At 41.2% G+C, this 23899-nt stretch overlaps 3 protein-coding genes across 4 annotated transcripts; 1 reads left to right on the top strand and 2 right to left on the bottom strand.

Annotated features, from left to right (window-relative positions):
* Positions 1 to 2353: 2353 nt before the first annotated feature.
* On the bottom strand, positions 2354 to 8970 carry elovl4a (ELOVL fatty acid elongase 4a). Of its 2 annotated transcripts, none has more exons than XM_082552882.1 (7): positions 8895 to 8970; positions 7237 to 7319; positions 6530 to 6717; positions 6190 to 6270; positions 5534 to 5705; positions 4668 to 4795; positions 2354 to 4517 (listed from the first exon to the last, which is right to left on the bottom strand). In XM_082552882.1, the coding sequence occupies exons 2-7, from the start codon at positions 7301 to 7303 to the stop codon at positions 4191 to 4193; spliced, it is 963 nt and encodes a 320-aa protein (XP_082409008.1). In that variant the 5' UTR covers positions 7304 to 7319; positions 8895 to 8970; the 3' UTR covers positions 2354 to 4190. The 2 variants fall into 2 exon arrangements, with proteins under 2 accessions (XP_082409008.1, XP_082409007.1); XM_082552881.1 differs by lacking the exon at positions 8895 to 8970 and adding an exon at positions 8252 to 8533.
* Positions 8971 to 9347: 377 nt separating this feature from the next.
* prelid3a (PRELI domain containing 3A) lies at positions 9348 to 13082 on the top strand. The gene is made up of 7 exons (XM_082552883.1): positions 9348 to 9767; positions 10626 to 10794; positions 11009 to 11098; positions 11189 to 11259; positions 11445 to 11547; positions 11777 to 11853; positions 11975 to 13082. The coding sequence occupies exons 1-6, from the start codon at positions 9736 to 9738 to the stop codon at positions 11846 to 11848; spliced, it is 537 nt and encodes a 178-aa protein (XP_082409009.1). The 5' UTR covers positions 9348 to 9735; the 3' UTR covers positions 11849 to 11853; positions 11975 to 13082.
* A 1541-nt stretch (positions 13083 to 14623) lies between these two features.
* Positions 14624 to 21564, bottom strand: fbxo32 (F-box protein 32). The gene is made up of 9 exons (XM_082552279.1): positions 21261 to 21564; positions 20657 to 20781; positions 20298 to 20347; positions 20078 to 20170; positions 17628 to 17721; positions 16856 to 17040; positions 16551 to 16733; positions 16056 to 16199; positions 14624 to 15926 (listed from the first exon to the last, which is right to left on the bottom strand). The coding sequence occupies exons 1-9, from the start codon at positions 21371 to 21373 to the stop codon at positions 15837 to 15839; spliced, it is 1077 nt and encodes a 358-aa protein (XP_082408405.1). The 5' UTR covers positions 21374 to 21564; the 3' UTR covers positions 14624 to 15836.
* Positions 21565 to 23899: the final 2335 nt, after the last annotated feature.

The raw sequence follows: 23899 nt of genomic DNA, 5'->3' as shown, positions 1-23899 counted from the left end.
TCATGGTCCCTCAGTCCTCCTGGCTTCTGCTCCAGGTTCTATCTTTTATCTGTTTCCCCCTTGTTTTTTCTATCTCTCCTCTCTGTGCTCATTTGTTTGTGTCTGTTTGTGGGCGGGACTTCGCGGTTCACGTCTCTGACTGAACACTCTGCTCTAATCACTCACCTGCCCCTGATAATGGAGGACCCTACTTAAAGGCTGAGGCTCAGCCTCTGCTAGATCATTGAACTAAACAGTTAGTTGTAACCCTGGCTCCTGTTTTTGCTCTGCTTCTTCCTTTGTGCATTTTGATATTGATGTGCAAATAAAGCAATGAACCAGTACCGAACCACTTCATCAACTGTATTGAAAATAGGATCGTTCATTCAAAGCTTCGTTTCAGCGACATCTAGTGGTGAAATATCAGCGCATCGGTATCAGACAGCCATCACTAACTTTTGTTTCTCTGTTCCTCTTGCACAGGTTCTTGGATTCCCTCCCCTGGTGTGGTGAGCCTGAATTGAGCATGAGAAAATTGTGCATGGCGGATGTTTGGACCCTCCCCCCGGAACATAATTTGCTGTTTGCATATTTGTGATTGTTGTAGATAGTTTCTTCACTGTTAAAAAAAACAACAACAAAACAACCCGCACTGATCTGAGATCTTCCAAGTCTGCACCTGAGTCTACCAGTCTATTGGCCTTGACAGAATAATCCAGCCAAGAAATGGACTCTGCAGACTAACACTGTGAGCTGAACCCTCGCCTCCCAGTTGGACTAGCACGAGCAAATACTCCTAGGGTCACAATGTCTGCCATGGATCAAACAAATCAAACCTGTTCTCTCCAGTCCATTATGCCCTCCTTCCATATTCCCACCATCTGATGGTTTTTGATGAAGAACCTAAACAGTATGCTGAGAACTGGGATCATTTGATTCACATATCTATTGAAAACTTAGGTCTATTCTCTTCATATCATGAAACCAGGCAGTACATTATGTTTATGACAAGTTATTTCCATTTAAAAACGTGGTCAGTGTAGTGAGCACACAATTTAATATTTGATGCTCATTTTAATGTGACCAATCTCCCCCATTGTTTTTTAAACCTGGAAATCCACATTAAGGGTAAAAACACAAACTTGATTCAAACACATTTTTCAGGCCTTGTCAGTATTAGGTTCGACCAGCCTTTGCCTTCAGAACTGCTTTAATCTCCATGGTACAGATTCAACAGAGAAACATTCATCTGAGATTTTGCTGCAGATCCATGATCTCTGTTTCCTGTTTCACTATTTCCCAGAGGTGCCCTGTTATATGGTGACTGTGGAAGCCGCAAACACACCTTCATGATCAGGAAACCAGTCTGAGATGACATGAGCTTTGTGACATGGTGCGTTATCCTGCTGGAAACAGCCATCATTAGATCGATAATCTGCAGTCACAAAGGGATGGACACAGTCAGCACCAATATGTAATTAAGCTGTGGAATTCAATGGGTACTCAGCTGGCAATACAGGGTGCAAAACAACCAACACCTTTACATCATCCCCCACCAGCCTAGACCGCTGAAACAAGTTAGGATGGATCCATACTTTTATGTTGTTCATGCCAAATTCTGACCCTACAAGCTGAATGCAGCAGAAATCAAGACTCATCATACGAGGCAACCTTTCTCCAGAATTCTGTTGACTAATTTTGGCACCAGTGTGAATTGTAGCTTCAATTTCCTTCTTTTTAGCTGAAAGGAGTGGCATCCAGTATATTCTACTGCTGCTGTAGCCCATCTGCGCCAAGGTTCAGTTCAAGTTTATTGTCATATTCAGAAAACATTGTAGCAACATTTACCCTTAATGAAATTCTTAGACTTAGACTGTTACCCAACTTTACATGAACATATAGAAAGTGTTAAAAAATGTTAAGAAGAATTTAAAATTAAGGGATTTAAGGTTCGATCTGCTGGGTAAATGCACTTCTGTATCTCATAAATTACTGTCAACAAGGCATTTTCAGCCAAAGAAATGCAGCTCACAAAATATCTTTTCTTTTTAAGACCATTCTTTGGAAACCACATAGATGGTTGTGTGAGGAAAATCCCAGCAGATCAGCAAATATTAAATACAAATCTGTCTGGCCCCAGCAACCACGCCACATTCAAGGTAATTTAAATCACCTTTTTTCCACATTGTGATGCTCAATTTGACCTTTCCCATGTATGCATTGATTTGCTGCCACGTGATTGGTTGATTAGATATTTGCATTAACAAGCAGTTGTACAGGTGTACCTAATGAAGATTCTGGTAAGTGCTGAATGAAAATATCTTTGTTAAAGACAAACTGCACCATGAAGGAGACAATTAAACCAAGTCAGCATTTGTACAGGCATTCAGTTTAGTTTAATCTGAAGAGAGTTCAAAGATAAGATATTAAAAAGAAAAAAGGAAGAAATTAAAAACAGAAGCAATGTTGACTTATAAAACGCCCAAGCAGAAAAGGCAGGAACATTCCCAAATGAGCAGTGTCCAAAATATCACAATATAATATGTACAACACAAAAAGAAGACAAATACATAGACAATTACTCTTAGCAAGGTGGAAAACAGTATTTACATAACAATAAATAACCAATAAATAAAATGACATTGAAACACATTAGCTGAAAGATGAAATAAGCCAGGAGTTGTTCATATATATCAGGCTGATCATTTATGCTCCATATACTACAGACAGTGGTAATGCATACATAGTTCTAATAGATGCACACCAAGTCTTTTTATGTAGAAATCATTATCTTTTATCTTTTCTAATCCAAATCTTGTTTCTGATAAATTTACATTCAAGCCTGCTCCAGGCATGAATTCAATCTGAAAAGTTGACTGAATACGTAAAGGAGTTTTTCTCAAAGAAAACAGCGCTGAAGGCAGGTTTAGTTAACGTGATGTTTTGTTTCTTTAAAAAAAGGTAGCAGCTGTAAGCTAGCTCTGAATTCTCTACAAGTACAAAAGGGAAGCCAGAATGCCACCATGTCGTCAGCACATTACATCTTCACCAGGGTCTAAGACGAACGACAACTTCTGAGAGGACAGAATATAAAAAGACAAGTAAACATCAGCAAAGACACAACGCAGCCAGCTTCGCTGACGGGGGTGGGGTGGTGGTGGGGGAACACTGAGATAGTCATCAGATTCATCATTTATCTGAATAACATTTATTACATTTCATCACATTACATACAGGTAAGGATATGCAAAATTGGTTATGGTTGTAAATAGAAATAATAATTTGTCACCCCCATGTGAGCTGAAGCTAATCTTTTCATCTTAAAAGCAGCAGTGGAACAGCATCATCCAATCAGGGTTGACAATTCATTTACTCCTATTTCTATGTACCCCTATGTATCTCTGCATATGGATTTCTTCTTCTCCTTTACATATATATACATATATATATATACATATATATATGTATATATATGTATACTTGTGCGTTAATGGATGACAGCTCAAAAGTGAGCATTTATATCCCATAAATAAATTAGTGTAAATAAGACAGTTTCATCTGCACAACTAAGTGGCTACCTGTAGGAGTGTCAGTTTGCAGCACACAGGTGCTGTAAACTCAAAGTCTCACCTGTGCAACGTCAACAACGTGTAAATAATATGAGGACAAAACTGACACGATAGTGTACGTTATCGTCAGCTTTGTATCTGTACAGGTAAGCAACAAAAAATAAGAATACACTCAAATATAAATAGACATTTCTGTTATCATGTGTATTCCTGTCTCAGTATAGCAGTTTCTAATTGCTTTTTACCAGCTCAGATGCATTAAATGCAACTTTCTCACTTTTCAGGCTTCGATTTTAACTAGCTAAAAGTCACTCATGGAAGCAGGTCTACTCAGCGCCACAATAAAGAGAAGGAATACAAAGCTCTGTCTGACACCAGAAACTGTTGTATTTGGTGTTGTGATAATGGTCATCCGGTGTATGACCAGCGATCACCTTTTAGTAACAGAATGGTCCTCTCTTAACAAAAAATGCCTGCCTCGTATTTTATATACAACTCAGATCATGGCTTAAATAAACTCATCCCACCTGATCATCCACTTATCTAAATCTTCCTCAAAGTAAGTCTTTCATGTTTTAGCACGATCAGCCTAGAAACCAAGCAAGGCCCTACCTCACCTGAACCTCTTTGACTCACCCTCCTTTAATCTCTTTTAGCTCGTCCTTTCCTCTTTCTCCTCCCAGAGTTCTCCTGGGGTTTCTCCTCTTTGCTCCCCATCAGCATTGCTCCGTTGGCAGCTTTGCTGAGGCCGTTGAGGGTGCCATTAGAAACAGCCTTGCCGGCTTTAGAGGAAGAGGACACGTCGCGACGTGCGGGTTGCTGGCGGCGGTAGGTTTGATAGTAGAAGTTGCCAAACAGGACGATGAAGGTGATGGCGTAGCAGATGAGGGAGTAGTGCATCCAGTGGGGGAAATCGCAGTTGACATAGAGAGACAAGGCCGTGTGACCGATGGTGACATGGAACTGAACCTGAGCCCCAAAGAGAGAATAAGAGTTATGCTTTTGCACCATATTGTGTTTTCACTGTTCTTTCATAGCAAGAAGAATGATTTTCAGTCAAATGATCCCTACAATCAATATATTTAATTTCAAAATCAGCCACCCTGGAAATCAACCTACCATCTGGATAATTGTCAGATACTTCTTCCACCACAGGTACTTTTGGATCTTAGGTCCACAGGAGGCAAGACCGTAATACAGGTACATCAGGACATGGATCATCGCATTCATATGTGCACCAAAGAATGCTGCAGTAGAAGAAACAATAAGTTTTTAATTTTGTTCTGCTTACTATAGTTAAAAAAAAATCTTAAACTGAGTTGCTTTGAACTCCTGCTGTCTGTATCCAATAAAAAGACAATAGTTGAGGGGGTGGGAGATACAAACAAGTGTAGGTCCAGGGGCCCCATGAATCCAGATTAAACTATCCAAGCTACATATGACGATACTATGCTTGTGGGTTTCAGTGAAATTTGTCATCTAGCTTCCTCATCAGTGTTCAGACTCAGTTTACTCTCAGTCACAATCATCTACTTGCAAATATACATATAGCTGCACCTGCGTTTACTAATTAGCAAGTGATAGTGTGTTATCATGCTAAATACATACTGTGAACATGATAAACATTGTACCCAATAGTAAACTTCAGCGATTAAATGCTATTACTCTCAACATTGTTGGCATTAGCACTTAGCTCAAAGTGCTCCTCTGCCTGTGGTATACCTTTACAGAGTTGCTAGCATGGCTGTTAATATGCAGATGCATATTATAAAAAAAATAAGCTCAACAAACAACAATAATGAATACATTTACCAGTAGTGAATAAAAGGTTTAGCTTCCTGAAGCACCCACCAAGGGATTTGTGTCTCTTCCCAGCCCTCACCCAGTATAAACCACAAAACTACAGAGCCGGTGAAGGCTTTATCAACAGCAATGCTGATAAATTCAGCATATAGCTGATGTCTGCTGTGTTGTGAGCTACTCACACTGTCCTCCTGCCACCCACTTGATGCCAATCCACCAGAGCGTGAACATGGAGCAATGATGGTAGACGTGAAGGAAGGTGACCTGGTTAAATTTTTTCCTCAAGATGAAAAACACAGTGTCCAGATACTCAATGCCCTTGGAGATGAAATACCACCACAGAGCTCCTGCCACCTGACTCCCACAGAAATAAAGAAGGAGAAGAAAAAGACTGTTAACATATGAACATATATGATCAAGAGCTACATGTGCGTGAACTCTGATTTTGGAAATCTTAACCTCAACCCGAGACTGACTCACTTGTGGTTTCTGTTTCAAACTACGTCATGGAGCAACAGGAAGGAAGGTGAAACTGAACACCATTCAACTCCGGCTTGTACTTTTTTCTGATAACAGGCCCATGCTCTAAATGTATGGACGCCGCTCATGTTTCTAAAAGCTCTCTGAGTGACGTGTCCCTGGCAGGCTGACTGTAATTTTCTGAACCATGGGTACAGTGGAGAATTATTAACAGGTAGGGATCTGGTTCCAAGGAAACTAATTATTGTAGCCACAAAAGTCTTAAAATAGTAAGTTACATAAACAGCTGAAGTCCCACTACTATATTCAGAGTTTATCTATGCAAGTGTGTGTGTGTGTGCACGCTCTGAACACTCACCCTGACTTCATTGGGATCATCTGAATAATCCACCGATTGACAAATGTAACTGTATCTGGCTGCTCGCGTTGCCATAAACAGCTGAAAAAACAAGAGTGTCCATTGAGTCACTGCTATCAAGCATACAGTGATAATGGCAGAGAAAAGAAGAGATGGAGTGCAGACAAGAGCATGAGTACACTGTAATTAGGTTAGTCTAAACCCAGAGGACAAAACGGCTGCTGTAACGTATCAACTCGGGAGCACAGTTAACGCTGGAATAAGAGGATATCAGATTTAATTCACTGACTGCAGTTATTGGACACGTGCAAGTAACAATCAAAACAATGTGACAATCTACCTCTTTAAAGATGAAGAAGTTGAGGAAGACCATGCTGAAGTTGTAGACAATAAGGGTTTTGCGGAGCTGGAAGGGCTCTCTGTTCTTCATGTATTTGGGCCCAAGCCAGAGAAAGAGGAGGTAGGAGGTGCTGATGGCGAGCGTGGGTAGGGGGTTGTCCATCAGGGGCCATTTCTCCACACGCTTGTCTGACAGAAACATGTTTTCATAGAGTTACATAAATATTCGTAATATTTGCATTGCACTGATGCAGCGTGGGTTCAGTATATTTTGAGAGGAGTGCTCGTGCTGAGTAGTAGTGCAGATAACAGATAATATCCTGCAGGTGGATGCCCAGTGGTCAGTTTGATGGTGATACTTTGAGAGAGCATCCAAGTATATCCTGGGTTGATAAAGGGTACAGGGCCTGTTACTGGGTGTAGCAACATAAATACATACTGCGGTATATTGCAGTACATATATAGCTACTATATGTCCTAAAGTATTGAGTAATTTGTTAACAAATTGCCAGTGATGCACTATTCTTATACTAACTCCCTCTATAATGACTCACAGCAGCAAGAACCCTGCAGAGTGATACATAATATCTAAGGCTGGACACACGGGCAAGTGAATGTGCATTTACTCACTGATAAATACAACTTCTCTGATCTTAAAATATCTCACACAGATGCTCTCAGGCATGCCGGATGTTTTGAAGGTATTACCTGCAATAGTGAGGGTCCATTTGTAGAACTCTATGGTGTCGTTGATTAAATGTGTGATGATCTCCATGGCTGGGGTAGTTAACCTGAAATAAAACAGACAACCATTTAATAAACAGAGCTAAATTCACTGAGGTTGAGTGGTGTCATTATGTAGAAGAGCAATAACAGGGAAAAGACATCTTAATAATGGCAATAATTTTATTTTAACACCACTCCTCAGAAAAGTAATCAAATAAATAGATCAATAGGCCAACGGGAGGTCAGTTATATGATAGGAGTTTGGTGCTCCATGAGGCCTTGGTAGTTGGGCAATAGGGTTCATTGCGCACAAAAGCTGGGAACACAGGCTGGTAGAGCGCATGTGTCAGCAGATTTTTGGTTTGAACACGACCAACAGCCAACCTGGTGACTCTTCGAACGAGAAGATGCCTTACATACTTTTACAATGAAATGCCTCATCTCCTGTAAAGAGAGCCAGGATGAAATACTCTGACTGTGGATTGCACATTCATACGCAGGGTGTGATTTAACGCTCCTAAAAAGGTGCACCACCCCCCACCTCCCTCTCCTCCCCTTTCTCTCTCCGGCGGATCAAGCGATGCTGCAGCATCTGCCATATTCCTGCACGCGCTCTACACAAAAACCGATCAGAGAATAAGACAATAATTGCAATTTATATGGAAGTTAAGATTCGTATTTAATACGCATATCTCTAAAAGCTTTTATTGCGATAAAAGCTTTATTGCATGCGTTTTAAAAAGCCCACTCTGTGTCACGGGTTTGCTTTCTGCGGCATGCAATCCCGGCCTTCAACCACGGGCTGCACGAGCAGTCTTATTGTCAGCCTGATCTCTCAAAAACTCACAGCTGATTGTATCTATGCGCCATTAAAACAACGCTTTCCACAAAACACATGATCTGACACTCAACGTCTGCATGCATCGCACAGTAAGCCACAATAGCGACATTTGTCTCGCCTTCACCTCCGCGCGGATGAGGATGCTCGTTTCCTTACCGTGTCGGTGCTTTAAAAGAAAATCCCACTATTTTTACATTCAGTGCAAGGTCACGCGATGCGCGTTAATCCGACCTCCAATCTCCTGATAGACTTTTATGTGACCTGATGAATTGTTCCGTTATTTGGAGTGAAACAGACGGGCCGCTGAATGAACGGCAATGGCACGAAATTCTCGTTAAGGGACCATACTAGCCTCCACTGCGCGTCTGCTTCTATGAATACCAACAACACGAGCGTAAATCCAAACAGTTATTATGTTGTACTTCCGGTTATATTTCAAAAATAATACGATTTTGTTCCCAACTGATTGCACCCCACCCCAATGATCTTATATTATTATAATAATATTATATGATAATAATAATAATAATAATAATAATAATAATAATAATAATAATAGTTTCGTCTTGATGCATTCTCAATCATCCAGGTAAGTAAATCTCCAAAAGTTGATTGCGTTCATCTCGACGTAGCGTATTATTATTATTATTGTCATTATTATTATTAATAATAATAATAATCATTAAATAATATTATTATTATTGTCTATATGGTTTGGTTTGTTGTTTTTCTATTTTTCTTTTCTTTTCTTTTCTCCTTTTTAATAGCGCACTTTGGGTTTTTATTGGAAAGGACTTACCCTTTATTTCCGGTTAGGTTTACGATCTCCTTCGTGCAACTTGACTCAACCCCGCTCCTTTGCTGCCACTTGTCGGTGGATGAGGGAAGGATGCTTTGCACATGCGCACAAATTGAGACGGATGCAGCAACAAGCGCTTCACCAGCTTTAGTCAAGTCAGCCGGACACAAGCAGAGTCAGACAGGAAGAGCGGTACCCTTCGCAGAAATCTCATTGGAATACACTCATTGAAAGTGTTGCATCATAGTGCATTAAAGAGTTGTATAAACGCCATTAATGATACAAATTAAGAGATATGATTGCAGTTTAGGGCGCTGTTCATTACGAGTACATTCATATAGAAAAATTCTGACACTAATAAAAAGATTAATGCTAATTAACGTTTATGAACTGTATATCTCCATGAGATCGTCCACATACTCTACGTGATGTCGGTAAAACCAGTGTCGTCGACTGATCAGGACACTCGAGCGAGGATTTTATTCTGAAATGTGCGACCTGACTCCTGTATCTCACTATGTGACTTGATGCTACTTGCCTCCGCAGTTGCACCGGCTTCTTTTGTGTCCTAGCGGGACGATTTACTTGAATTCATCCATTACAGGCCATCTGCCTGTCGTCGCCGTGACGCGGGGATCGCAGGGTGTTTTGCGCAGTTTTTACGCGAAGCTGATATGCGGAGAAAAGCTGGGATGTGTTCCCTGGACTCACTGCATTGATGTTCGTGAGCTTCTGTCATCACAGGCCTCATTCTCCCATTACTGGAGCTAGTTCCTCATTATAATGGTGCGGTGAAAAGGGCGTTTTGTTCCGCGATAAGGTCAACAGACTGACATATAAAATGAAAATTTGGAGCACGGAGCATGTTTTCAGGTTGGTCAGCACACTGAGCCGGTGTTGTGCCAAAAAGTGATTGCCTGCCAAAAACTGATTTCCAGTGTTTCTGTGTATTTTTTATGTGTAATATCTTTACGTATGTTCGTAAATAGACTTCGGTGAACAGGGGATACAAAGGGGTTACATAAAGAATTAAAAAATTATCTGTTTTTTAAGTATCTTTACAACTTGTACTTACATTATAACCAATCCGGTCCTTTATCCCCACTTAAAATATTTTTACAGAACTATTGTAATATTTGCTGCCATTTCTGCTGTCCTGTTGGGCAACTTACTCTTACAAAATACATTTTTAATGTTAATGAGATTTTTTTTACTGCATAAATAAAGGTTATATAAAAGTCGCTGCCAAAAACTGATTGCGGCTTGTATCTTGCTACACGAATGTTGTTTGTGGCTCAAGATGACTTTATGTCATCCATAAGGGATGCATTTGACATATGTTTAACATATTATAGCCCAACAAGTTGCTTATAGCACTTTAAATATGAGCAATCGCTTTTTGGCAAATACCGGAAATCAGTTTTTGGCAGACAATCACTTTTTGGCACAACACCGGCATGTCCTTGTCTTTAACTTAATGTAACCCGGTGCTTTAAACGGTGAAGCTCATGGCTCCATATCTCCAGTCAGTCTGCTCTATGTTAAGTCATGATGGTAAGTCTTTATATGGGCTTGACACCAGGAGGCGTGCCACTGATGATGTTTCAAGGATGATCACTAACCACACCTGTCCAAGCCAGAGTGTGTCTTTCAGAAACCAACAATGGAAGATTTTTGATGGCTGCTGTTGTAACCACATTTAAACGTTATCTTGTCCTGGTCTGTGTGCAGTTACCCTTGGGAGACGGTGATCAAGGCTGCTATGAGGAAGTACCCCAATCCCATGAACCCTAATGTGATCGGGGTGGACGTGTTGGACCGCAGTCTGGACACAGAGGGCCGGCTTCACAGCCACAGACTCCTCAGCACAGAGTGGGGCCTACCGGCTATCGTCAGAGCGGTCAGTCATCAGCAGATACAGATATATGAAATGGTTCTCAATGTCTTGCAGGGGTTCCGTGTTTCAAAGGAATGACAGCACAACAATTCATTCACCTGAAGTGACTACAAACACTTCAGGTGAATGAAGTGTTTGTAGTAATTAGGCTGTTGCCAGTACAGGTTTGATTGCTGGTGTGATTTAGTGTGTCTGTGCTGTATATTTCTGTCTGTAGATACTGGGAACCAACCAGACACAGACCTATGTGAAGGAACATTCCATAGTTGATCCAGACGAGAAAAAGATGGAGTTGTGCTCAACAAATGTAAGTTAATATGGAGGCTTGCAGCTTGATAAATGCTTTTAAACAAAGTGTGGCACAGACTTTGTCACCATCTACCCTTTTATTTTCCAGATCACTCTAACTAACCTCATATCTGTGGATGAGAGGCTTCTTTATAGACCACACCCAGAAAATCCTGAGGTGTAAGTAGTCTAACTTTTATTTTATTTGCATGTGTTTAGAATGAATACCATCAGTCCATTTTTAAAGGGCTAAGAGATAGGAGCCAGAATCAACGTGACACTATTTTTTTGCAGAAACAAGATGTTACGGTAATGTTTTTCTGTTTAACGATGTCTCTGCCATCGCCTGTGCTCTCTCTGCTCAGGACTGTCCTGACCCAGGAAGCCATCATTACAGTGAAGGGAGTCAGTCTGGGCAGCTACCTGGAAGCCATGATGGCCAGGAGTATGTCAGCTAATGCCAGGAAGGTAACACATAATATGTTTCTCTTTTTATTTGTCTTTTGCACCCTGATTTGATGATGAATGCAGATTCAAATAATACAGTCTTTGCATGTCTTCTAAGTGGGCCTCTGCTTTCTCTGCTAGTTTCTTTACCACTCTGGCAGAAGCACAGTCAGTGGTTTACAACCCCACCAGGATGTTCACTGGGCCTTGGTCTTGTTTTTAACCTTTCTTTCTCTCTGTGAATCTGTAGGGTTGGGATGCTATTGAGTGGATTATTCAGAACTCTGAAAGAGAAAATGTTCCTCTCTGTGACATTTACTAACGCTGGTAACTCTTCTTTTTGCCTTTCTTCGCAACTTTCTTCTTCATTCATACCTCTGAAAATCCCCAAAGTTGTAAGTGCACAGAAGCCATAAAATTCTTAGAGCTTCTTTGTTTGAATTTACAGATGTTGAAGTGTACAGTGGCAACTATTTTCCCCGGCTACACCTCATAAACAACTGGCGATCCTCAGCATTTCCAGCATTTCTCTGGCCGGTGGTGGTCTGAGAGGTTTTTTTCTGGATTTCTGTCTGAAACAGCACTGGAAGAACAAACAAAAAGTAACATTTTTGCCAAAGCTGAATGATTATTAAAAAGTATTAGAGTAGATTTTAAGAGATAAGGGGCCAACTGTGGTAGGCATAACTCATTGCTCACTGACTACTCATTAACTCATTAGCTGTTTAAAGAAGTGTTAGCAAAACAGAGAGCTGCATCAGCTTCACTGAAGGACCACCTGAAAACACTGTTTGAAATATTATATTACAGATGACTTTCACACCATGCCATATTATTTTTAAAACTACGGAGGAAGGATGCAAAAGGTGACGACGTGGTACAATGTTACTAGTATGCAACCAACTTCATGATTTTATTTGAACTAATGTAGATTTTGTGTAGTGTCACACAACAGAGACTATAGTAGGAGTTTAAATTGGAAAGTTTTTATTGGTGCTTATTACTTGTTACAACGGGGCACAGACTGTAGATCATGTCCGCATGATAGTAGTAAAAAAAAACCTGCAAGAATGTGGGAGTGGGAAGAAAAATATTTCGACAATATCAGTTCTTTGACTTACTATCACAAAAACAAGATGGGAATGTATCATTAACATCGCCTTCTTTCTGTACTCTCAAAGCATCAATACACCGGCTTCTTTTTGATGTAGCATGGGCAGCAGGTTTGCAAGCAGGTTACTGAGGAAGAGGAGGATCGTGCAGGTTATACAAACGCACACAGGCTAAACCATTTATAACGGCCTTAAGATGATGCCGGTGTATTGTTGCTTTGAGGGCAGTGCAATGCCTTTGCCAGTCACACCTGTCATGCTTCCACATGCTGAACTACTCCATAACCTGTATACCCTGAGGAGCAGGGCAGTACTGTATGTGCAATTCTGCATTGGGAGAAGCACAGCGTGCTAAATCAGCTTTCTGAGTAAAATTTTAAAAAATTACATATTTGTATAAATATTATTTATTTAACAATGTGTGATAAAACGTAAATTATTTCATGTGTGTGTGGGTGTGTGTTCATTTCATGGGGGGAAAACGTTACTTTTTCTTTTTCTTTTATTTGTAACTTGAAACAGTTGTCTTTCTGCAATGATTAAAAAAGTGCTTGAAAAATTGCTGAAGTCATTTAGATTTTCACTTCAGAGCCACAGTGTCAGTTTATAGCATGAATCTCTCTATACAAGGCTGACACTGCCTGAATGCTTTGGTTTGTGTCAATAACACTCACATTTGAAAAGAAGCATAAATCTGAGGCAAACCTCTCAGTAACTGTTGCACCATGACCACAGTGAACATACCAAGAGTTTTTTAAACTGCAGTGTAGTTCATCATTTGTCCAATTGGGGGCACACAGATACCTATGGTGCGGCCTCTGTTCACCTCCAGCAAGAAACCTAGAAAATGTTTAAAAATTGTCCTCATGTAAGCTCATTGTATACACCGTTCAATAAATAAAGGAAACTTCTTTTTTTTTTTTTAATTAACGGCGCACTTAATGATCACGGTATTACACAAAGTCAGTTAAACTTAAGGCATATCAGTCTATCGAGTTTTGTGAATTCATTATGCTTGCTTTGGTAAACATGAAAGTTACGAGGTTCACCGATTAGGGGAAAAATTACAAGACAACCCCCCTAAGAGGGAATGGTTTTACAGGTGGTGCCCACAGAACCATTGCTCTCTCCTTTTCCCTGCTGCCTGATTTCTCTCTAACCCTGCTTTTTGCTTGCATCCTTATCACTACTGGTAACATGAGACAGTACCTGCAGCCCATTCAGGCTGCACAAGTAGACCAGGTCCTCCAAAAATGGCACATCAATGTATGCTGTTGCAGGAATGTTTACTGTCTCAAAAGTGTTGCAGAGATCCCACGAGAGGGGCCATTACACAGGAAGAGAGGGAGGTAACCCAGCAGCACCAGTATCTGCTCCTTTGTGCAAGAGAATGGGGTGCCAGTGTTGGGCCTGGCAATTCTGGTGTTACTAAGAGAATGCACACTAAGCTGCATGGTACTGGTCTGAGAACTTCAGTCCCACTAAATTATGTCAGGACATCATGCCAAGTCTGTTACTTCCCATTTTGGTCAGAAACATGCAGACAAGTAGCCAGCTGGAGGTCATTTTGTAGGACTCTAGCAGCACTCATGCTTGCACAAAATAAGTCCTGCCTAGCTCTCCTCAGATCTTCACACACTGGAAACAGTTCTCAGACACACTAAATTTTCTTGCGCGCGCGCACACACACACACACACACACACACACACACACACCCTGGAGGAGCTGGACTACCTGTCTAACCTCCAGCTACCAGGAGTGATGGGGAAACTAGCAAGAAGCTTCCTTATTTTGCAGTTGTTTCCACTCCAGAGCACTTGTCACTTTCATTTGCACCAAGGAAAGTGAACTGGTGTACAATGGATTCTGCTTCCTTACTGGACAGATTGATTCCTTGAAGTTTAACTGTGTGTTATACCATGATGATCAAGTGCTCTATTCATCCCCCCCCATAGAAAGGTGTAGCGACTACTCAGAAATGACACCAGCTTTAAGGGCTTTTTTGCCCCCCTTTTATTAATTGAACAGAACATAAAGAGAATGCATTGCATAGCATGTACATCATTCTTCACTGTCTGATCAGTGAAAAAATAAAATTAAATAAAAAATAAAAAAGTGAGTCTGGGTCAGACTGCACTTTTCCTTCAAACCCAAGTGCACAAGCTGAGCCGCTTGCCAAAAATCTCATTAAGTAAACACAATCAGCTCGATGTCATGCGGGATATCTCAAACAGTTAACTTTGGTGTGAGAGCCTCAGAGCTTAACCCTTCTGTAAATGAGACACTTGATGTTTAAAATGATAAAAAATAAAATAAAATAAAATAAACAGCATTAGGATCTGAAAGCATTGCAAACAAGGCACAAGCTGTACCTATACGGCTTCAAGTTTCATGATAAAGGCACACACCACTGTTACACTGACTTTGATAACAATCTTTGGTAATACTGCACTCACGTGCTGCGGCTGTATCGCCTGCAACAGGAAAAAAAAAAAAAAAAAATCAAATCAAATCCTTATAAAAGTGAAAAAGAAATCAAAATAGAAAAGACTGACAGTGAGTCAACGTGTCAAACCCAGTCTAAACGGTTATTTACAACTCATGCTTACATTCATTTTCTCTTAGGTACCGCTGCAACCTAACATTTACTTTTCTTCATCCCAGTTCCAAACATGAATATTAGTACAGACTCCATCTAAACACCAAGCACACTGCACCTCCCCATACGAGCAATAACAAATACAACTTTAAAGAAATCGCTCTTCTTCCTTTGAAGAACAATTACTGGAAACCACTGAAATACAAGATTAAAAGAAAAAACAAAATCCAAAAAAAGGTGCTCAAATCTAAAGTTCAAAAGGTGCTTTTACTTTGCAAGTGTAATTTCAGAAAACACATTAAACTAAGATTGAACTCCAGCAGTTAAGTATTCCCTTCATTTCCTTCGCATGTAGCCCGATTTCCTCGACATCACTACTGCTCTTCGTCACGTCCACTAGCTTTCCACAGTTAACCCACTCTGATGGGTTCTCAGTGCTCGCTCAAAAGAAACCTGATTGCATAACTGTCCCGCTGCCTCAGCACTCTCCAGTCTCTTCTAAAATACATCCAAGAATCATGATATTAAAGAAAACAATATGTACAGCAGTATGTACAGTCCGATCATCGGGATTCGGGGCGTCTGTGAGTGGGAGGGATCAGAATTTGAAAAGATTGATAAAGTCTTGAGGGGAGAGGGACATGGTGCAGCTTTCTGGGTTGTTGGCTGTGCAGGGGTGGTTTATATCCTGAAAGAAAAAAAGAAACATTGCATGAATTTATAATGCCTTTTTCCCCCTCTGCTTTAAAAACAAGAACATTTTAGTTTCACATCTACACTGATCAAGTGCAAAATGAAAGAGAATGAAGCAGAGTACCTTCCAGAAAAGGATGTGGCAGTGTGTGCAGAAGTGCAGGGTGTCGCTGTATTGCTCTCTGTGAGGATAGCAGCGGCTCAGCTTAAAGTAAATTTTTTTCCACTCCAGGTGACCTTTATCTGACACCATCAGCCGCTTCCGGATCTAAAATATAAGACAGGCTTTTAAAAAATGTTACTCAAAAAAATAAAAAAAATAAATAAATACTTCAGGCTTTTATTTTATTCATATAATACTAGTCACACTCAGAGTGAGATTTTTAGAAACCTTAATGGATAGTTTTGTCATAAGGGCGTCTATCCTGTAAAGCTTCTCTGTAACCCACTTTAGCCTATAGGTGAGAATCCCTCACTCACTTATCAAATGCATGCCTTTTGAGCATGGTGCTGGGTTACTGCCTCCCATTTTCCAGGCTAGCTTTATCACAGATGCCATAAAGGCCATCTGAACATTCCACGTACGCAAGTGTTTGCATTCCCTTAAATTTCTACATGCCTGTCTGTCTGTGAAGTGGTACTGGCAGAGTTTCTTCCACAACAGCCGGTCCTCTGTGAGGGTCCCCAGCTCTGGACACACTTGGCCCAGGCTGACCAGGTCTCTGCCGTCAGAAAGACTGTGCATGATGTTCAGCTGCAGACTGGCAGGCAGGTCAGTCAGAGTCATACCTGTATTTGTTGGCTTAAAAAAAAAAAAGAAAAAAAAAAAAGGAAGAGATGAGAGAAAAGAAGAAAATCTATGATGTAATAAAGATTTGCACTTCAGAGCCCCTCTGGAGTTCTGCATTGTAGGCAGATGCTTACCCTATTGATCTGGATGTTGTCCAGCTGTTGCTGCCACTGCAGGATGTTCTCCATTCGGTGTACCCAGATGTTGATGTTCCCCACCAGCACAGACTTGCCCATGTCCTGAACGAGCCCACACAGCGAGACATATAGGGTCTGCAGCAGCTCTTTGATGGGGCGGACGTTCTGCTGGTCATCGAGGACTGTGGAGAGTTGGTCAACAGCCAAGATTAATGACCACAATGATACAATGAAGTTTCAAGCCAAGTAGACAGCGACTCCGCAAAATAAAATAATTTAAATAAAAATTATTTAAAAAAAAAAAAATCTCTATTAAACTAAATATTTGGTTGTGATGGAACGGCCCCGCAGAACTTCAAATATTTGGCAAAACAGTTTCATAACGCTACCTAAACAACCTGAATCTCTGTTTAGCAGAAGGAACATTTAGTTTACACTGTGACTTGCACTCGGGTCTGGTGACTGTCAGTGTTTTTCAGCGTGCCACTAAAGCACTGAACTCCATCCCCAGCCTTCTTCAGACATCACAAAGGTTCATTTCATCATATATCGAAAGCTTCAGCTTTGCTATACCTGCATTATTTGTGTTTACACTTTTGAGAAAGTAAGACGAGAAGAGTCCACTACGCTGTATATACGAGCTTAGCAAAAACTAAGTAGACTGAGGGGCAAATATTTAAGAACAGCACAGGGAAACAAAACGACATGAAAAGAAAATCATCTGAAACACAAAAAGACTGAAATGAAGAGGCAGGGCATCAGAGCTCACCTTTCTGTACCACTCTTTCCAGAATGTTCATGTAGTTCTTCTGCGCCACTCCACTGAGTGAGGGGAGCTGGGACTTGGCAATAAGCTCCAGGAGCTGGAGGAATGGGGAGGTGGGGGGGAAAAAAAAGAAACAACATAAATTTCATCCTGTCTGCAAGTGAGACGCTCTGTTCCACTGCAGTGTTTCTTAAAGATTGTTAGGCTGCATTCTTACAAAGCACTTGGTTCTAACAATAATTGCTGCCTAGAACAACTTTGGAGACGTTCCATGTGGTCATTTCTCTCAAGTGAAGCTGTGGACGTCTAACAGCATTCTAGGGCTTTTATTAGGGGAAGAAGCTACTCGGAAAGGTGTTGGATAAGAGCGCAGGCTGTCAACAAGGTCAGCCACCCCATGCCGGCACAAACAAGCTTTTAATCGTTTGAGTCCTGGTTTTCCTGTCATGTGAATTAGCCGAATCATTTGACAGAGTGTGCGTGACTGTGTAAGCGCGCGTGTGTGTGTGTATGTATGTCTGTTGCCGTTGGCTAGCGGACAAACAGCGGGTTCCAACAGGGTGGCATGTCTGGCATGCAGCAGATGCTGTGACATCATGGAGAAACTGGCTCATTTTGACCACGTCATGACCTTTGTTTGTATATCAGCGTACTGGTAAACTGCGGGGTACTTTCTGGGGTACTAGGATACTGAAAAATAAGAACCAGCCAACCAGCCATCTTAATAATGCGTCATTTTTAACCAAATGACCTTTTTTGAGCCTTTTCATCCTCATGCTCCCTGTCAGCTTTGCCATTTTTAAGCTTCTTCACTCCTTCCTCACTGTCTTCCCCCCCCTCCCCCTCTTCCCAGCGCCATTCCTAAAACCTAATCCCGTGCCCTTCTTCTTTTAGCAGCTCATCAAGTGCTCCTCTCTTTGTAGAGCAGCCGGGCAGAACAATGTGCGTTTCCGTATCTACTTTTAGCTCCTGCAGTTCACTAAACTGCGCTTTATACTTTGGCGTGCGGCTCACACTTTTTCCACAAACACACCGACAGAATTAGACACGCCGCCACCTTTTGTTATTATGTGCCATCTCTGCATTGATGCTCATTTTAAAGTTACACATGGCTCGCCCTTGAAATGACCTACGTTCACTGGCTGTGAGATGAAAAAAAAGAAAGAAAAAAAACAAAAACAAATGGAGGACCACTTGCCTTGTCATGGAAGAATCTGATCTGTGTAACTGAGACAGAGTTAAATGAACCCGCAAATGCCATCAGACACAAGCAGTGAAGAGCAGTGACCTAGGACACTGTGTCCAGACCAGGCGCTAGTGTTTCACAGCCATATTGTTCTTTGGGCTTACCACACTACACTGCACTCGTTAACTGGAACCTGAACTAAAAGGTCAATCCCAAACTCCAACAGAGATGTTAACAAATAGGAGTTAGCCAAATATCTGCAGTAAATCTAACACTTATCTGGACTACCAGATTATTTTGTATTCCGATAAGATTAGAGCCTAATCTCCATTTATGGGTTTGACACTGTATAAAATACGATCCCCTGAAACCTCACTGTTCTGCCAAGAGAAAGTTTTCTTGTGTCCTCCTGAAGAAGGCTACAACTCATTTAAATGCTTCTTTAGATAAGAACGACACACAGATACTCAACATAGAGAGGGAAAAAGAAAGACAGAAATGTGACACTGGACCACTGGATGAGTGAGGAGAACACATAAGGAGGGTGTTTAACCTGACAGAGGTATCTGTGTTTGTGTTTGCAGAGGGGTCCGAATCATCTGACTACCACCGGGTTTGGTTTCGTAAAGCAACTGTCAGGTGGTCGCACCTCACTGCACAGCTGTCACCCTCCTCTTGCATACACACTCCCCCACCTTCGCCTCACATGTGAGCACATGTGGGAGAGCTGGTGTTCAGTTCAGTGAGGAAGAAGCTCCAAATTCGACTAGATGATGGCAAGCGAGCATCACTTTTTTGTTCGTCTTTGTCAGGAATACCCACCAAGCTGAATCTGTTCAAACTCTGTGCATGTGTGGATGACTTTCATTAAAGAGTTTCCCGTGCATGGCCTTCCAGGTTTTCTGTTCATATCCCACAATGCTACTGACACTAATATCTCCCAATTGGTCATTTAAGCTCACTACATGATCCATCTGTTCCTCGCTTAATCCTATGGGATACCAACATGCTTTGGCAATCATATTCCAAAACAAAAAGAGCCACACTGTGTCCCTACTTCAAACACACTCCCTGGGTCCCGATCATCAGCACTGAGAGACTCTTGTCTGCAGAGCAATGATAAGAAGCTGGCAGAGGCCTACACACCCTCTTAACCTTAAGCCTTTCTGTGCCACTGACAAACAGATCTCCCATTAACAACCACAGAGAAAGACAAACAGAAAGAGACAGCACAAACTAAGAAGAAAGGAAAGAAACGAGAACTCACTCTGACAACGTAATTAAATCTCCTCATGTCCTTGATGGCGCTGCAGAAATCTAAGCGGTTGAAGGCCTCTCCCAGTGTACAATATCCGTGGCGCTGGGAGAATTTAATTATCAGGGTATTAGATTGCAATCCTCAGCAGGAGTATAGTTTTCTCAGCATGTTTACATTAGCAATGACGATATGAAAAGTTGATGTGAAGCGGAATGAGTCGGTTTGTTACCTCCTTGGTGCTTCCTTTATGAACATAAATCCATTTTTCCCTGTGGAAATCTGTGAGAAAGCAAAGTGTTTACGTTAGTGGCCTGCCCTCATTAAGCGGCTTATAAGCACTGTGACAAATGTATTCAGCACAACTAAGTTTTCAGAGCTGCCTTTGGAAAGGGAGTTTATGAAATGCAGGAGAATGACTAAACATCAGTGTCATTAGGTGCTCCACCAATGCCTTCCCTTCCAGCTTTCTCCTGCTTGTATTACCTACTCCAACTTAAGTTTGATGCATTGCTATGTGATTTATGACTCCCACGCTTTAAAACGGGCTAAATATTTTGCTTCCTTTTTTTGTTTTTAATAAGGACTCACATGGGACTTTTGTGTTGTTGTTCATTAAGTCTTTTTTCCTCTTCTTGGCAGCCATGTCATAGCTGAAAGAAAGCAGCAGGTTCTCCTTGTTAAAACTCTCCTCCTCCTCGGCCTCTTTGCAGAAGCTGCAAAAACACAAGGACACATTTATTTATTAATTTATTTTGAACTGCAATCCACTTTAACCTTTTCCTTCTACACAACGAGCAACTCCAGCATCAAACCCAAAGAAAAAAGTGTAACTTGGGCCGTGTTGAAATGACTGTAGCTCATCTGGAAAGTTTACAGATCTTTGTTAATCCACTCACTTGTTTAGGGAGGTTATTAATAGCTCGGTGATTAGCCTGGGAAAGTAACATAGCAACCAGAAATACACAAAGACACTGAGGTGAGTGAGAAGGAAACGACACCGAGGTGGAGGCCTATAGTTGTTTTTGGTTTGGTGTGTGTGTCAGCCTGCTTCTGTTCATAATGCTGTTTGGACTTTTGAAGAAAGTCCCTCCTCCCTCCATCTCTCTCTAACCAAACAAAAGTGATGGCGCATTTCAATTTCCAAAGCTCCTCAGAGACAGCGCCATTTCTTAGCGCTCGGTTAATGACCAACCTCTGCACGGAGACATTGTTGTTTTTGTCGTCGGTTGTTGTCTTTTTCCATCCCTCTTCGGTTTTCACCCAGCTCTGACCCGGCGACCTCCAGTCCTGTCCGAGAAAAGGCATCCTCACTCGATGACGCTAACTTAAACAAAGTCAATAAATGTGTGAGAAATCTTTGGAAAGCCCTCTGATTTAGCTTATTATGTAACCACCCCCGCTTCTAAGTGCTTTGTTTTGCCCCCTGTGTTTCTAGCCTACTGTTGACATTGCGCAGCTCTTCTTTATATCCTCCAAGTGAGAACCCGGAAGCACGCGAGCTCCGCCCACTTTGGAAACTTCCCCGCAACACGTGGCTTTGTTTATCAACTCCAGCGTTGCACAACCTCTCGGAGAAGCGAGCGGAGGAATCAACACTCCTCATGTCATGGAAAATAATGACAGGGGACACCAACAAATATTTTAACACATTGGAGGAAGGCGTTTTTTAATGTATACAGACTATTATGTAACTTTGAGAAAGTCAATTTCAACTTCATTTTATGCTTGGACTTAGAGATGTTTTGTGTCTCTTTGCAGTCGTTTGATTGACTTGTGTGTACTCTTTGTGCTTGATTCATTTTTTTCTTCTGCTTTTTTACATTGAGACACTGCTACTTTCCTGGCTGTGGTCGGAGTTCAAGTACAAGGAATAATCATTGTTACACTCATAAATCTACTATCACCACTGCTGTTTTTGATGATTGGGTTAAATATAAAGAAAATAACACTTGGTAAACAGAAAAATGATATACCTCACAAGTCTGCGTGCTCAAACGAGAGCTGGGTTAAATTCATACTGATTTGATCCCATCTTCCTTAATCACTATTCAATAGTTTACAAATCAAGCATAATTTCCAAATATGCTGTGTAAGCCATCCTGCAGCAAACCTCTGACTTTGAGGAAGGCACACTGCAAACCTGCCTGTTCAAACAATAACATTTTTTTTAATGCCTGATGGATTGATGTTGATAAAACACAGTTGTTGTTCAGGAAGCGGCCTGCTCAGCCTTATCAGCGCTCACTTCATGACACTGTAAATCTATAAGGGGGAAAATTACACTGCAATATCACAGCTAAGTGCCCTGATTCTCGGTCTCACTCTGTATTATAAATAGACTGATTTGTCCTCTAGATTTTTCCAGGGTATTTGGCCACACTGTGGATTGTGAAGGAGTGTGTTTGTGTCTGCATGTGTGTGTGTGTAATTCAGGGGGCTTACCAGTGTGTTTCAGTTTTCCCAAAATGGCCCAGATTGATCCGTGAAGACAGGATGAGGGTATTTTGTTGACTTTGGCCCACGTTACAGAAGATAGCGTTTACAGGTCACTGGGTCGGATCTTATCAGCTTCATTAAACATGTGACACGTTTGCACATTAATCTGTGTGTGGCTTTTCGGAATACACATTAAAATTAATGTGCTCTATAAATAAAGATTGTTGTTGTAAAAGTTTATGTCTGTGTGTTTACAGCTTTAATTGCTTTTCTCATGCCAGCCTTGAGCTTTCAGTGCAATGACCAAGCGGTTCATTGAAAAAACAAAGATAAAAGCGATTGATGAAGAAGTGCCTTTAAGATCTTGCAACACACACCCTGGTCTGGTCAACCTGTCTTTTAGCTGCGGATATAAATGTCAACTTTCTAAAAATTGCTCCAACATAGCAAACACTTCTCAGTAAACTGCTGCAATGGCAGCTGTGCACGCATGTGTGTATCTCAATCCATGTGAGTGAGCGCTTACAATGCTGTCGTATATCACGACACGTTATATGATCAGGAAAAACATGTTATCTCTGGCACATGGTTTCCCTCCAAGAAGCACTTGTGCTTTGACACATTAAGCCGTGCAGATGTGGCTCGTGTGGTTTTTGTGCTGCTGATGGTCACAAACTACCCCCCAGCGCTACAAATGTATTTCCGCTTCTTCTTCCTCTATTTATTTCTTTGCCTTTTTTTTACCGTGTAGAAAAAAAATCCACCTCAGACTGCGTATTACAACTTTATGGCTCAAGCTTTTGAAACAGATGTTTGTGGCTTTAATCTAACATCTTGATATATGTAGAAGGCCTGCGAACACTCTCTGCTAGATACAATAGAGCCATACGGGGCATATAATCTCAGCAGCTGCAGAGCTGTTTGTGCAGAAGTAGTTCCCCATATGGGTGACCATAGAGAGTGTGTGAGAAGTGGAACTGAAAAACCTAAAATGTATTACTGTGTGAACTTCAGGGTAATGCAGTAATATGCTGTGAGTCCCTGAAGTCTGATTAAGTCTATTTGTAGACTAGGCTGAATGGCAGGCTGGAAAGTCCCAGCAAGTGCAGTCAGTTAGTGACTGACCAAGAAGGCAGCTATGACCTAAAGAGTCTGGGTTTAGTTTACTCGTGGAATGACCAATAATGTAGCCCTACAGAGCCAGCATGTGTGTATGTGATGCATAAATGTATATTTTTTAACTTTATACATTTTCTATATTTATATCTAGATAAATGTTTAAATATGTTGAAATATATCTTTCTCTGATGTGTTTGTCAACTTAGAACCTAGGAAAGGTCGTCAGTGAATGATCTTTTCCACTCTCACCTCTGTCTGTTTTTGTTGTGATGTTGT

This window comes from Aulonocara stuartgranti, assembly GCF_965226115.1.
Source record: "Aulonocara stuartgranti genome assembly, chromosome: 11".
Taxonomy (NCBI): domain Eukaryota; kingdom Metazoa; phylum Chordata; class Actinopteri; order Cichliformes; family Cichlidae; genus Aulonocara; species Aulonocara stuartgranti.
Note: the sequence above shows the minus strand (reverse complement) of the source record. Positions and strands in the feature narration are given on the sequence as shown.